The sequence below is a fragment of the Bombus pyrosoma genome, linkage group LG1 (assembly GCF_014825855.1).
Source record: "Bombus pyrosoma isolate SC7728 linkage group LG1, ASM1482585v1, whole genome shotgun sequence".
Classification (NCBI taxonomy): Eukaryota; Metazoa; Arthropoda; class Insecta; order Hymenoptera; family Apidae; genus Bombus; species Bombus pyrosoma.
The window spans coordinates 14,792,250-14,807,400 of NC_057770.1; the positions used below are offsets into that span (position 1 = coordinate 14,792,250).

At 35.4% G+C, this 15,151-nt stretch overlaps 1 protein-coding gene and 1 pseudogene across 1 annotated transcript; both read right to left on the reverse strand.

Moving 5' to 3' along the window:
* Positions 1-2,677: 2,677 nt before the first annotated feature.
* Positions 2,678-3,407, reverse strand: LOC122568160 (annotated as a pseudogene).
* Positions 3,408-9,026: 5,619 nt separating this feature from the next.
* On the reverse strand, positions 9,027-15,071 carry LOC122570673 (sodium channel protein Nach-like). The gene is made up of 8 exons (XM_043733740.1): positions 14,411-15,071; positions 14,147-14,295; positions 13,940-14,069; positions 11,756-12,041; positions 10,933-10,986; positions 10,644-10,815; positions 10,459-10,565; positions 9,027-9,272 (listed from the first exon to the last, which is right to left on the reverse strand). The coding sequence occupies exons 1-8, from the start codon at positions 14,459-14,461 to the stop codon at positions 9,070-9,072; spliced, it is 1,152 nt and encodes a 383-aa protein (XP_043589675.1). The 5' UTR covers positions 14,462-15,071; the 3' UTR covers positions 9,027-9,069.
* Positions 15,072-15,151: the final 80 nt, after the last annotated feature.

Here is a 15,151-nt window from a genome sequence, read left to right on the forward strand (position 1 = left end):
TCATTAATACTTATAATTGTTTTCCACCTCTCCAATAATTCATTTATTCCATTACTTTTGATGTAATAATTTTTACTATTAAAGTGTATCAGAACTTTCCAAGTAATCTGAGGTGGATGTTGGATGAAGTGTCCAAGAAATACTCTTGCTGTTCAACAAAGAGGTTTATTTAACAATTAACAGTCAACAATCAACGATCAATAATTAACAATTACGCTTCTCGAATATATTTGCTTCGCTATTTCGCTAGATCCTTCGCACTTTACAAAGGATATAACCTAACAAACATGGTACCCCGCTGGGGGTAGCCACCCACACGATAATCAAACAGCTAAAAAATTTCACCAAATGTCCAAATTAGACAAATTGTGAATGTAAATTATTAAATAAAAAAAAAACCTTTTGCACTTCGCAGCTCGGAACGGAATGAATCTTTTCTTTCTTTTTTGTTGCCCCGCAATATCCCCATTATGCTATATTTTTTCTTTTTTATTATATTGTTTATTTTTAATTTTACAATTTGTCCAGTGGGACATTAGGTAAAATGTTATAACATATGATTGAATAGCATGTGGATGGTTACCCCCAGCGGGGTGCCATCTTCGCGTTTTTTAGTTTATATCCTTTATGAGATCAGCTGGGTGTTTCCTTTTTAGTCTTCTTTCTATTCTTGCGTTGATCGTTNTTCGCAGCCAGCCTGTTTGGGTGTGTTGATATTCTTTCTCTGTACCTTTCCGCGTATCTGGTGATCTCCTCCTTGACCGTTGGTATTCCCAAGTCCTTCCGTATATCCTCGTTTCTAACGTACCATGGGGCGTTTACTATTGTTCTCAGAATTTTTGATTGTAATGTCTCTATTTTGTTTATGCTATTATGCTATATGAAGCTATATTAAAACCTGTTTGGACCTATGCGATCCGACTATGGGGAACAGCGAGTAATTCCAACATAGAAATTCTCCAACGATTCCAATCAAAAACTCTAAGATCCTTAATGGATGCACCTTGGTATGTTACCAACGAAACAATACATCGCGACCTTAAGATATCCACAGTTAAAGAAGAAATATCCAAATTCAGTAACAAATGTAATATAAGAGTTAACAACGACCAAAGCCCATTAGTTACGCAATTACTTGACACGACGGATCAAATTCGCAGACTAAAAAGACAATACCTCTTAGATTTAAACATTAGATTCAACTAGAATCAAACATACTATAAACTCTTATAATCCAAGTTACAGTACCACGCCAAAACAATTTACTTATAATTCTCAATGAGAATTGATTGTAAAAAGTGTATGAAATAAAAAAAAAATATCCCCACTATCCACGCGTTTTTTACGCGTCCGCGACCGTTGCCACTGTGACATCAATCAAAATAAAAATTGTAACACGAAAATAGGAATATTCGATCTATTGAAGAAATGTTTACCAACGAAATTATGTATCCAACTACTATGCTGTAAATCCAGAAACAACATTGAAAACATTGCGACACCTCTAAATAATTATACAGAAGTACCACAGACACCACAGGCATCAAGAAGACTCAGAAGCATAAAATACCACGACGAAGAAGAAATAGACATCGAGCCAGCCAGAGTCCAATTTCAGCGCTCCGTACTGAAAGAACACTAAGATTTTGGTGGATCAAAATCAATCTAAGGAGGGGGGTATGTAACATCAACCAAATCTCAATCCACATCAGAGACCAAGCTGCACACCGAGGGCAAGATAGCCATCCAGATGTCTACACATCCTTACTGCGTATCCTCAATAGTCTTAAAGACCCACCATGGGTCTTGGCATTTTCATAGTTAAGGTCCTTCAGACCGAAAACAAGCATTTTCTATTTTCAATGTTCTTTACATTTTTGTTTACTACGGGAAGATACGAGAAAGTTAGTTTTCTCGCGTTCGATATTTTCCATTAGCAACTTTCTCTCAAGGGCGGCTAAGATCTTTCCTAGTCCACCAACCTTCTTATGATCCAATCGAAAGCAATGTCTATGGCCCTCACTTTCCTAGCCAAAATTGTCCTTAACGAATCAGCTCATCTCGTGGCCTTAGACACAACCACCCCTAGCTTTCCTCCGCCACAACATTATCACTAAAATTTACTTATTCTCTATCTTTAGAGTAATCAACATCTTTTTACCGAATTTCTACCTTTAGTCGCTTACTTAACGCATCAGTGTAACTAGGTTTTATATAAAGTTGTTGGAGTGAATTGTGATTTATGTGTGTTAATTCAGTGTGTATTCCATTGTGATTACTGAATTCATAATAAAGTTTGATGAAAGGGAAGTTAATAGCTGTGTTACGGCTCAACCTTCTTGTTTTATCATCTAACCCTCAAGTTTACGTAACAGTCGCGAAGCCGTCGGAAAATTCCGTCGTCGCATGCCGCCATAAATCTAATATAAATGGATTTGTGGATTTCTATGTACGTATGGGACATTAGTATCATCAATATCCAACGTACAGTAATCGCTATATTTATTATTTATTATTATTTAATCCGTGCCTTTCGGCTTTGGACGAACTTTCGGTTTTACATCTCTTACACTTATTTCTCTTCTTATATATCTACCTCCCCTCTTATCTACTCTATTGTATTGCACTCCCTTAAATTATTCTATCTCTAAAAGCTAAAAACTAATGACTAAAATTATTACAATTTGTGACTAAAGACTATTGCCACTTTTGGGCTTTTGCCTCCTTGCTGTGCTTCCTTCTTGTCGTTCCTCCCCCTCTTGTATTGCCCTTCTCTTCTCTATTATTGCTTTTAATTCTGTTAATCCTTCTCCAGTCTCATTCAGTGTTTTTTCCATGTCTTTTGGTCCTCCCGTTATTCCACATTCTTCTATTACATGTCTCAGGTCTTCTTTCCTTTTACATAGTCTGCATCTTTTTTCTCCCTCTTCTTTTCAGTATTCCCTTGCTTTTGTTTCGTTTCCACATCTGAATCTAGCTAAGATTTTTCTGTCCTTCCACTCCATCCTTCCTTCTAAGTACTTTGGTATCTCTTCTTTGGCTATTTTTCTGTAATGTCTGTTATATTTGGATTCCCTTATCCTTTTCCCCCTCTCTTCTGTTTCTCTCTTCCTTCTTTCTTCTATAATTTGGTCTGCTGTCATCCTTTCTTGCTCTTCTCTTGCTTCCATCTGTGTCCCTCCATTTTTCACCTCTTCTAGTTCCTTCTTTCTCTTTCTTGCTCTTTTCCCTTCTTGACCACTTCCCCAGTTTCTCCCTCTTTTCTTTATGCACTCCTTTACCAGCTCCCAGTAATCTATATATATTTATTAGTTAAACAATTTTTCCACTTAGGTTCCATTTTTGTAATTATATTTATAAAAATGTGAACATATATAAGTATGTTACAGATAAGTAAGAATACTCATACTCGAAAGTGACTGACTCTGTGCCACGGAGCGGATCATTTGAAAATAGAGCGCAAGCTCAAAAAGAAATCATGTTGCGTGAAGCCACTTATTGAAACATCGAGACTTTCGTCCGCGATTCCCTCTATGTCGGAATCCAATCGAAGAGGAGACGAGCGTGGAACAAAAGAGTGCATCGAGTGCACCGCGAACAAAGCACTTCGCTGTTCCGCCCTCACCATAAAATCTTATCAGTGAAAAGCTTCCCCTTCTGCATCTATGCGGCACGTATCGGCAATTCGAGCAAAAACCAACGCCATTCTGTTCGGCGCCCGCGATATGCAACATATCTCATCGTAAGAAACCGAGAGTAAGAGAAACTGCTTCCGGTCACCGTAAACTAAAAGATGGGCGTGATCAGAATACAACTATTTTAACCTGGAAAAATAGTCAGGGATGAAAGAAGAGAAGGAAAGATGATTGATTTTTATATAATATTGCCCATGAAGTTCCTCAATGATGGAAAGATTATCAGTAATAGAGTTTTAATATCCTTATATAAAACACACACATGATATCCTTGGATATGGTTCATCTCTCTTTCGCGTGTTCACGGAGGCATATATAGATATGCATATCTCTAGACTTGATACCGATACCTCTTTTAACCCTTTCGCTTCGGGTGCCACTTATAGGCGGCGCCGGCTAGATGACCTTGTGGTGCCGCTTATCCCGTTGACTGCCACGCCTGTTTTCAAAAAAATCTCCGTCAGGCCACGCGTGCAGCAGTACCAAGCGTTCTCTGCTCGGTGCTCCCATCGATATTTTCATAATGCGAGTCGCTCATCTGGTGGTCTTAGCTCTCGTTTCTTTTGTTTCCATTCCTTCGCATTTGTTTCTCATTTCTCCACTTTCTACAAAATCAGTTTGAATCTCGGCAGAGCAACGAACGGTATGACTTAAAATCTCTGCCCTAATTCGTTACAATGTGGAAAAGAAAAATTGAAAACTTATTTCTTAATAAGTCAGATAGCAGTGAAAAAGAAAGCTTTTACGATACTTATGATTCCAGAAGAAGCATTAGACGCGCATGCAAACTATGTTATGCAAATAAAAGACGTCGAATGGACCGAACAAAGACACGAAAGAATTTGAAGAAAACAACAACTTACTGACCAAATTGTCCCGACCAACCTCAGCTATGTATAGAATGCTTTAAAGTTCTACATGCTAAATAATTTTTTTAATAAACCATTTTCGTATTACTTTTATAACGATTCAACAGTTTTATTATTATGGAATATCTTTTCAAATACCTACGACGATCCTTCGCAAGTAGTCGAATAAGCGACACCCGAATATGGATTTCGTGGCCTGACCAGAAACTTTGCTGACACCCGAATACGGGTGTCGTGGCAGTCAACGTGTTATAGGCGGCGACCATGCGACGATCGGTACCCCATATATCAGGCATACACCAGTGCCATCTGTAGTAAATAATGTATATGTAATATATAACCTGTAATTTTGTAAGCCTTTTAATATTAAAGATGTAAATTATACTTATCATATTGGAGCAAAGGTTATTTTATTATTGTTTTATTCAGCACAGTTGTTATTTAAGACTTAGGAGAACATTCATACAGCAATCACGCCACTGTGCGCACTTGTGGCGCGCGCCTCCGTACAGGGAGAGCACTTAGGCGGACTGGACTGCCGAAGCGAAAGGGTTAAAAGTTAAACCCTAATCTTTCCTCATCCGAGTGCACACTAAATTAACTTACTCTTCTCTATCGTTGGTTGATTGAAAGTTTATGTTGTATCATCGTCAGGGAACTGAAATATAGATATGTTCGAATAAGTTCAATAGTTCTGATGAAATTTAATATTCGTGTTAAAATGCAGATTCAGCGATAATCGTTCACAACCACATTGTTTGCCGCAGAACACGTGTCGCTCAAACAAGAAGCTGAGCACACTTCGCCCTATTTAGGTCAGTCCTTACGTATCGAGCCCTTAAAAGGTGCCCCGAGTCTGCTTTGTTGCATATTTAGCACACTTGAAAGAGTCATGAGCATCGATCTTTTTCAGAAAATTGGTGCTAAGAGTATCACGAGAATTAGATATGTCGCTTGGTTAAGACCAAAAGGTATCTTTTCTACTTTGTTCTCTATGTATCTCATTCGATGAATAAAAATGTCATAGGTAAAAATATATTCTTTCATCTTTGAAAGAAAGAACGCAATAAAAGGACGAGTCTAAAATTGGACACTACTTAAACGGACGTTTAATTTAATTCTGTTCTTCAGAGTCGGCTAGATCGGCGGTCTTTTTACAAGAGCCTTTTCTGTGCACTGATACGTCGCATCCTGAATTTCTAGTCGCGACGACGGTATTGGATTTGATTGAGGTCTCAGCCTTTGATGTTCGCGAATCCTTTTCTTGATTACGAGTCGCGCGTGTGCCTGCACCATCCCCGTGTATTCTTCTCGATCGAACAATGTCCTAACGCAATAACGTCGCGATGAGAAATTGCTCGTGGCTGCATTCTCTGCCGTGTAATTTATCAAGAGGTAAGTATTAATCCCTTGTACATAGAATCGAAGAATTGTCCAAAAAATAAAGTGGAACACACGATTAAAACTATAATGACAGAAAATTGTCGAGAAATCAAGGGATACAAATGGTATTCTGGCAAGAATTCTAGGAAAACCATGTTCAAATTATGTAACGCGATCCTATTCACGATTTCTAACACGGAATTCTAGAGTGTTGGACGTTTTATTCTCGGTATGGTCGACGTTTGATGAAACGAGAGTGCGGCCAGCTCGATTCACGGAAATTTCCATCGCTCGGAAACACCTGCGGCGAATTTGGGAGACCATCGAACAGAACTAATGTTGCTGGGCAATTTGTAACGAGACCAGCTACGCGTGCACACCAATTCAGAATGTGAGACAGCGGATCCCAGCGTCAAAGCGCAGATAAATTACTTTGTTTTGGCGGTGAAGAACCACAGCCTGGGGCTCGCAGACATCAATATCAACGACTAATGAGTTATCCCTCGCAGCTTCCTATCGACGTGGAGAACCAGCCAGCTTCGAACCTGTCACTGAGTTCAAAATTACCGGAATCTGTTAAGCTACTTCGAAAAGGATCAGGGTAAATATTAGACATCGCTATATTAATCTATTAAGACCGACTCAGCGAAATTAATTTGCTCAAAGTCAACGGTACTGGGAGAACGTAAATATTCCGAATTTCATATTATTTTGACAAACTACAAAAAATACATTAGAATAGAAAAAGAAAAACATTTCCATATAATAATTTAAATATTTCAATTTTGTTAAACTGTTTAAAACTATATGGTCTACATAGAAAAGATATTAACTTTCATAACCACATTGTTAAAAACCGGAATTTAATAACGTAAATTGTATGAGAAGAAATTGCGAGTGAAATGTTATATTAATATAGCGTTAGTCTCTAGTGGGTTAACTAAATTAAACTATATAATAAATTAAATTTTTATTTCAAATTTCTTTAATTTAATATAGAAATGTAAAATTTGTGAATAAGAATTTTAAAATACCAATAAAAGGAAGCGGAAAGTTTTCAATGACTCTGATCTAAAAGTATCGAGAGTTAACTTACAAAAAGCAATTCCTCCGTGTACTTTTCGTCCAATTAATCACTCTTTTAGTCGAATAGATCTGAAATTTCATTGTTCAAAGATAACAGAAGACGCGAGTGGTTAATCTATGTGGAGTGTACATAGCAGCGTCGTTTTGTTTGCTCATACGAAGATTCTTGAACGCTGGAAATCGCCAAAAGTTCGAATTGCATCGCGGAAAATTGCGGTGAAACTCATTTCACGTTATTCAGACGGCGATGCTTGAGAGCACGGGTCGCGTCTTGAAGCGGTTTCAAGATCGAGTGCACTGAAACTTGCCGGCTCGACGAATCTAATCTCTTTCTGATCGATGTGAACATCTGCTTGCTATTTTGTAACTTGTACCAATTACATTTTCCTGCTTTGTTGAAGACTCGATAAGGATAGGAAAAATAAATAAAATGAAAGAAAAATTGAGGAAGATTTTATTTGAAGGCCACAGATGAAAAATATGATACTTCTTTAAGCTGTCGACCCATTCCACAAATGTTACTCATTTCTTCAATAATTTTATATTAAGAAAAAACTTCTTTTTGGCCACCAAATAATAAAAAGAATGAAACAAATAGTTACGATCGATCGTTGAGAGACGCGATCGCGAGGAAACGCGTCAGCAAGTGGCGTAAATTCTCGCTACGATTTTGATAATCGGCGCCGCGAATCAATCGTTCCCCTGTTTCGATTAGGATAACAGAGGTAGTTCAAATGATTGTAACACTGAATTAACAGGGTTAATATAAGCTTCTATTTTTAACAATATTTAAAATTATACTTAACACGTTACAAATGACTTAACGATGATACAACTAGTTTATTATTATAATTCCACTCGACTTTATAGTATTTCTCGACGTATTACTTTGACTAAGCAACCTTGATTTTATTTCTCCGAACCTCTCGATGCATTCGGTTTGACTCCTCGTATGACACTGATTGCCCTTCGATTTTGTCCTTTGTCTTCTCGGGTCTCGGGATCGTTCGCGCCTATGATCACGTACGCCACCTTTTCGTGTAGGTAAAATAACGGACCGAAGGCGAACCAATGTTTTTTAGAACTCGCTGCTTGACGACATCTATGCGTTTATCGCTACATTGTGTATATTTCGCCGGTCATGTAAGACGATCTGACTGCGACACTGTAGTATCAAGGGAGACGGTTAGAAACACGGCTTATAGTGAGTCTCGGGCGTAACACATATGAACAAAAATGATCGTATCATATCTTTCTTATGTGGTCTTCGCTAATCTTTATTTGGACATAAATTGAATTATCGACTGCTCGTAATCATAAATAATACAAAATGCAAGATATAAGATCACGATCGGATTTTTATAACCTTATTAATTGGATTTTTGCATTGCTAACCGGATTCCACAGAACACTTGGTCGCTCGATATCCCACAGCTGTGACCAAACATTATTACAATGCTGGATTCTTGATAACGACATTTTTCTTCGTGAACTCAGTAACGACGTCAAACCGATTTTTTTGACCCACCACCGCCACCAGAAGACATGATGTAATACATGTCCCGTTAATAACACTCGATGACTCGATCATAACACCTCGATCTTCTTAGATCATAATATCTCACTCCGCTTCTACACACTACTCTTCTTCTGGCGAACAGAAAATTTACACAAACTCTTTGAAACTATATTTTTCTCCAGATTTAAAGCGATTCGTTTCCCTGTTGGATACCCGACAACCCTCGATTTCAACGAATTGTTCTTGTGAATGTAAGATTTTTCGAATGTTAGAAACTCGCTGCTGTTCATAATTTCTAACACTGATAGTTTGGTCAATAGAACAGGAATTGTTAATATTTCGATAAAATTAGTTTTGCTTCTTGTAACTATATCACATGTTTATTTATTGATAGGATTCCAATACATAAATAGGAAACTCTTAGGAATCAAGCACATTTATTGAATGGCAAAACGAGCGAACACAGTGCAGAAACAGAAACACATCGAATGTATATTAGAAGCAAATACTATTTTCCTTAATTATTCATGACAGCCCTTGGATATGGAAAGAATTCATTCCAATAAATAGGATGTATAGCATTTTCGTGAGGAATTTCTTCTTCTAGTACCCCGAGAGATTTAAACGCTTCAGTGAGCCATAATATGATAAAATAAATCAGTTCTACGAAACTAATGATGCTGATGCCAACGTAAAGTCCATAGAGTCCTCCAACTTCACCTATAAAATAAATATTTTTTAGCAATTGCAGGTTTGCAAGTTATAAAATATTAAAGTATTACATTCGACTTAATTTCGAAATTTTCTAAACTCAAATATTTCAATCTTATAAATTCAATGTATGTATGTGCATATATAGATATATCAAAAATAGACAAAAATACAAATATTTCTAAATTTTGTGGAAATATATTTAAGTACATATCCAGATTTAGACAGACACAAGAAGAACTCCAGACTCTGAAGCTGACGCATGCGATAGCCTCAGGTATGTATATTCGACAGCTTAATGAAAACAAATGGCCCGAGTGCTATGCAGCCATCTAGACACTCTGTCTGTTACTATTCATTAGGATTAGACTGTCGAAATGCTAATAGGCTATTAAATCGGATTCAAGACAATTTATTTATTATGCATTTGTTTTACTACGCTCACTAATTATAATATATATTATAATAATATATATTAAATATATGTATGAAATATTTTAACATTTATTAAAGATATTTGACTGACGTAGTGATTCTTTCCGTCCATTACGTATTATTGACATTTCTAAATAGCGCGATAAAACGTTGGAATGCGTCGCGAGTGAACGTATTATATTTTTCAGTTTATTTTTACAATTATATGAGTGTTAGTATCAAAAAAATGTGTTCTGAAATGTGTATAAATTATGTTTATTTCGTTTATCGTTGTGGAATGTATACTGGTCAAAGAGGTAAAAAGAACAGTGTTGTCAGACTGAATGACTGGAAATGGACAAACAAGTAAGTGAAAATACTTCATACACTGTTATATTATAGCATCTAAGAACTTTCATCAAAGAAAATCACTTTAAATAAATAATTGAAATTTCATCACAGTACATTTATTTTCTTGTAATTCTTAGGTTAATCGATGAAATTGAACAAACAAAATTAAATGTTTTATTGCCATTCGTTACTAGATGAGAAGTAAAAAGGTTATTGTTTACAATGGTCGCAAATAATTTCATCTATGATGATTGTTAAAAATAAAAATAATCGATAAAGTTGCAGTAGGAATATTCTATAACCTATATCTTTTAAAATTACGATAATAAATCTTGAAACAGTGACAGCATGACATGCAATAGTTACTAGAAATATATTCATTGTATGTTTTAGTTGAAATATGGAGAAGATAAAATGTATAAATACTTACCCAAATACTCGTACCAACGGGTAGTCACGTCTTGTTTCAAAAACTCGGTTCCCGAGTTTGGAAAATACACGTGCAGAACACTATGATTCGTTACGTTCATGTCTGGACTAGGAAGTATTTAAAAAGAAGTTAGTAATAATATGTGTATTTAACAGAAATACGATAATATTTTAATATTCTCTTACAATAATTCCGTGTCAAAGTATCCAGGCTCTATGTTAGATATAGTACTTTGTACATAATATCTCATATCGTCACATTCAGGGTAACAATTTTTGCAATACATTGTTGCATTCTGATCATCGAGCGAGCTACTTAAATTATTGTCTTTATAAGGTACGATGTTAAACGCTACATCTGTTAATTAATTAATAAATAGATAATATAGATATAGATAGATAAAATTGATAAAAAATATCATATATAAATTTCTTGTTGAATTTGGTTGATTGTAAATATAAGATAGTTTCTCACCGTAATATTGCAATAAACAATGTATATTCTCCATATTGCAAGTTCTGTGGAAATCTGGAAACGATTGATAAAGCGAAAGTTTTGGTCGACATTAGAATATTACAGAAATATTTTATATTTTCTTAAATGCTAAAGGCAAGGTAGAATCAAAGTTCATTACTAATCGAGTTTCCATTATCTAATTCATACGTTAATATTTGTAATAAAAATAAATAAATTTATGTAATAGCTATCTTTATATTGTATTTCACATTGTGTTATGTTATATTGTTAAAAATTCTAATTTCTAATCTTTGAGGTTTTACCATTGCTCAACTGCAAATGAATACAAATCAAATTTAAAAAATTCATACAAAATATTAATATTTCTTATTAGTGAATATTTATTGTTAAGATATAATCTCAAATTAATAAATGATAGAATAGGGAAGTGTTTGGATACTTAAAGATTCATTTGCCTCTCTTACTTAGTTAAAGTATCATACGGTAGCTACAAGGAACGTGTAGTAAAATTACATATTGACTCAGATTTGATATTTAGAATGAACGCGTGAACATGTACATTGCTTTCTTGCAAAAACACAAATCTCCATCATCTGGGCATTACTTCAAATTCAAATTCTACAAATCACTATAATAACTCTTAAATTTTTTTTTTAAGTTTCAACTTAAAACAGACTATATTTTCTTTCTTTTTATAGAAACAGACGCGTCGTCTTAAAATAATATTACTTTAATTCCCCTAAGAATTTAAAACAAACGATGCCCTGAAAAGTGAACGAGTTCTACCGGGAAAAAAATCGAACGATAAAGTAATCTTCACCTTCGTGATATGGATAGAAAAACACTCTACATTTGCAATGGTTCCATACGTGCTCCACCTTGCAGGCGACTATGCAGTCATTATAGGTATAAGTGATGTGGTCCGAAACGTATTCGTCAGAGAAAATGCAGCCCCGTTTCTGCATCGAATATGGGCGAATATTGTCGGTACTGTACAACCCAACTGCCTTCAAACGTACGTACTTCTCTGTTAACGGGCCAAGCAGAATGTCTGAAACGCTGCCGCTGCCCGAGTCAGGGTAATCGTAAGGGTCGAATATCATCACCTGATAAATATGCATATCGGTATTATACTATTCGCTTGACAACTAAGTGAGATTTCTATGAAAAATTATGAATTGGTCGTTTTCGAGAATTCTAACATTAAAGAAGTTTCATGGATAGCTCACCTGTCTCTAATTGATCGTCATAACAAAACTGCAAACATTTATACAAATTCATATTTTTATTAATTTTTTAATCCGCAATCAATGGAATGTTACAATGCCGAGGACGAAAGAGTTGAACAAGCATTAGCTGGGGTTTCTGAAGATTTATGGCCAAATTACGGATGTCTGTATATTTATAAAAAATTTGAAGGATCAAGAAAGTATAATACACATAAATATATAATAAAAATATAAAAAAATATATAATATTCTAAGTATATTATAACACTTGATGAAGGAAACGGATCTCTAGTTAAGTTCCGGTTATGTTAATAAAAATATGAATTTGTATAAATGTTTGCAGTTTTGTTATGGCGATCAATTAGAGACAGGTGAGCTATCCATGAAACTTCTTTACTGTTAGAATTCTCGAAAACGACCAATTCATAATTTTTCATAGAAATTTCATAAATTTACGACGGTGCATTTTTGGATTTTGTCCAAAACAAAATGTCATGGGCGATTGTGATTTCTCGCAATGTATGTATACAGGAAAAAGCTTATTTATTCTTGTGCATTATATGTTTTCTCTTATATTTTTGCACTTTGATTTTTTCAGCACAAGTTTCATTCTTTGATTGTTGCTAGTTCTATTGGTTATTAGGTTATTGCATATTAAATGTCCTTTACGAATGGCTAAATTGATTTAAAAAGACTATTTTTAATTAAAACGAGAATCACTTCAAAGAATTGATTCGTTCCTTTCTACCATTGTAGACAAATTTATCGATTCTAGTTTTGTAAAACCTGGTGCTCTCAAATATTGAAAATTGCAAAATATTGAAAAATGAAACATAAAATATATTGTACTCGCTTTGAAGGTATCGTCCCAGTGCAGAAAAAATAGAAACAAGTTCTCTTATTGTTATTTTATATAAAAGGGAAATTCGAGAGTTCATAGTAGAAGATTAAAACAAATAACACTTTTGAAATACGCAGAAGGATTTTTTGCGTACATTTAAATGTCCGAAATATGGTTCGCTTGCTCTAAAAGAGAAGCAACGCGATCACACGAATAACCATCATACGCTCGTTGAGTTCCTTCGCGCAAAAGTTCCGCGTTCTGTATTTCCATCAGGTGCAATAAATCCGTTTGAATAGATTTCGTTTAAAAGAATTTGCCCCTCTCTAGTTTCTTCTTCAAATATTCCAACCAATCTATCACGTTTCCACATGACAACACAGTAAACCATTTTGCGTTTCATAATTCGTAATTGCTCGTGCTTTTCCCCACGAATAAATCTTAAATCGTTATAAATTTAAATAAACTAAATTATGCTTGAAGTAACATTTAGAGCATGAAACCAGTGTTTAGAAGTGTCATTAAATGGTACACAACGCAGGAAACGTGCATTGGACAGTGTGAATGGTCGCAATGCTGGACCAAGCTTTTTCGAACACGAAACGAAACGTTGCGTTGTGTTGTGTTGCTAATGACTTTCGCCGAGTTTTTGTCAACAGGCATTCGCACCACAATATAATCGTTGACGACCATGTTCGAACAAATAAAAAACAATTAGTAATGCGAAATGGCAAGATTTTCATGTTAGATACTTAAATAATTATTTGAAGTTAATAATATTTATAATTAACACTAAAGTGAAATTATCTTTCTGTCTCATCTACTAAACATTTGCTTGTTTTTAATAATTGCAAAAACGGGAAATGTGATAAATATGATAAATAGAAGTAGAAATATAAGAGTAACATAAAATAAAAAGACGATAAATAATTACCTTCCAACCAATAGTGGGTAGTATCGTGTAAAAATAATCGTCCAATAAGGGATCCATCGTCACAGTTAAACCGTTCTGTATACCTATGTCTCCGACATAATACAATTTAAATTCCTCCTGCTTAAAAAACCTGTTACAAATAGAATTGAAGAATGTTGAAGGATTATCAATATTATAATACTGGGAAAAAAATTGTGGAACACTTACTTAGGAGTATCACCAAAACTCTCGGCAATATAATTAAAAATGCAACAGAATCCATTTTTCGTTTTTCCGACACTGAATATATCAGAGCAATTCATTCTCTGATTGCGAAAATAACAGTTGAGTAACATAGACGAACACTGTGGTGTTAGCTGAAATTTCCTCTGCTTTATTAACTCTATAAAACTAGAATTTTTATGATCCAATAAATGAATTACGGTTTACCATAGAACATACATATATGTATGTACAATTACTGCTACTCACGCGTTCCATTATGTCGGTGATATCGTAATTATTCCCGTAAAACTTGGACATCAGCTGAATAATCTGAGCGTAATCACCAGCAGTGGCAAATGGCGAATCGTACAAATCACCGACTTTCCGTATTTCGTGAAGAATTTCATTCACGGTCAAATTACTGATTTTCGCTTCATACCTGACACTCCAACGAATGCAAATTAAAATCCTTTCAATTGATAAAATTTTGCTTAAAACGTAACATTTATTGGTGATTGAACACAAAACGCAAGCGTATCAACGAGAACGATAATCGAGCAGCATAATTCATTTTCAAGCGAATGATTCGAACTATTTGCGCCATTAGTATCCTTTGGTTACCCTTAAAACTTAGCAAACTATTCCTCCCGGAGTGTCATTGGATTCGGTGCATATTAATACTTGATTAAATTGGCGAAAGTTAATCGGACGCAAATTAGCGTTCATTAAATCGGCTGGCGCGAATCGATAACTATGTTAGAGCCGCTAGCCGGCGTGGCCCGACAATGAACACGTTCACGGTGATTATCACAGTGATTAGGTGGCGGCGGCTGACTGCCGGTGCTTCACGGTTCTTCAACGAGGTCACGCTTTTCGAGTGCAGTTATTGAAATTATCCGTGCCGGTGCAATTTTCTGCAGTGCGGCGAAACGACGTGCTATAACCCTCGACCAACTTATCCCCCCTACCAACCCCCTTTCTCCACCCTCTTTCTATTAAACCCCGTGG

Excerpts from the sequence above, each read along its gene's own strand:
- LOC122570673 (XM_043733740.1), bottom strand. The coding sequence starts at position 14,461 with ATGTCCAAGTTTTACGGGAATAATTACGATATCACCGACATAATGGAA. Across the intron at positions 14,296-14,410 it reads TCACCGACATAATGGAACGC|CTAACACCACAGTGTTCGTC; the intron begins GTGAGTAGCAGT and ends AGGAAATTTCAG. Across the intron at positions 10,566-10,643 it reads TACTTTGACACGGAATTATT|TCCAGACATGAACGTAACGA; the intron begins GTAAGAGAATAT and ends AATACTTCCTAG.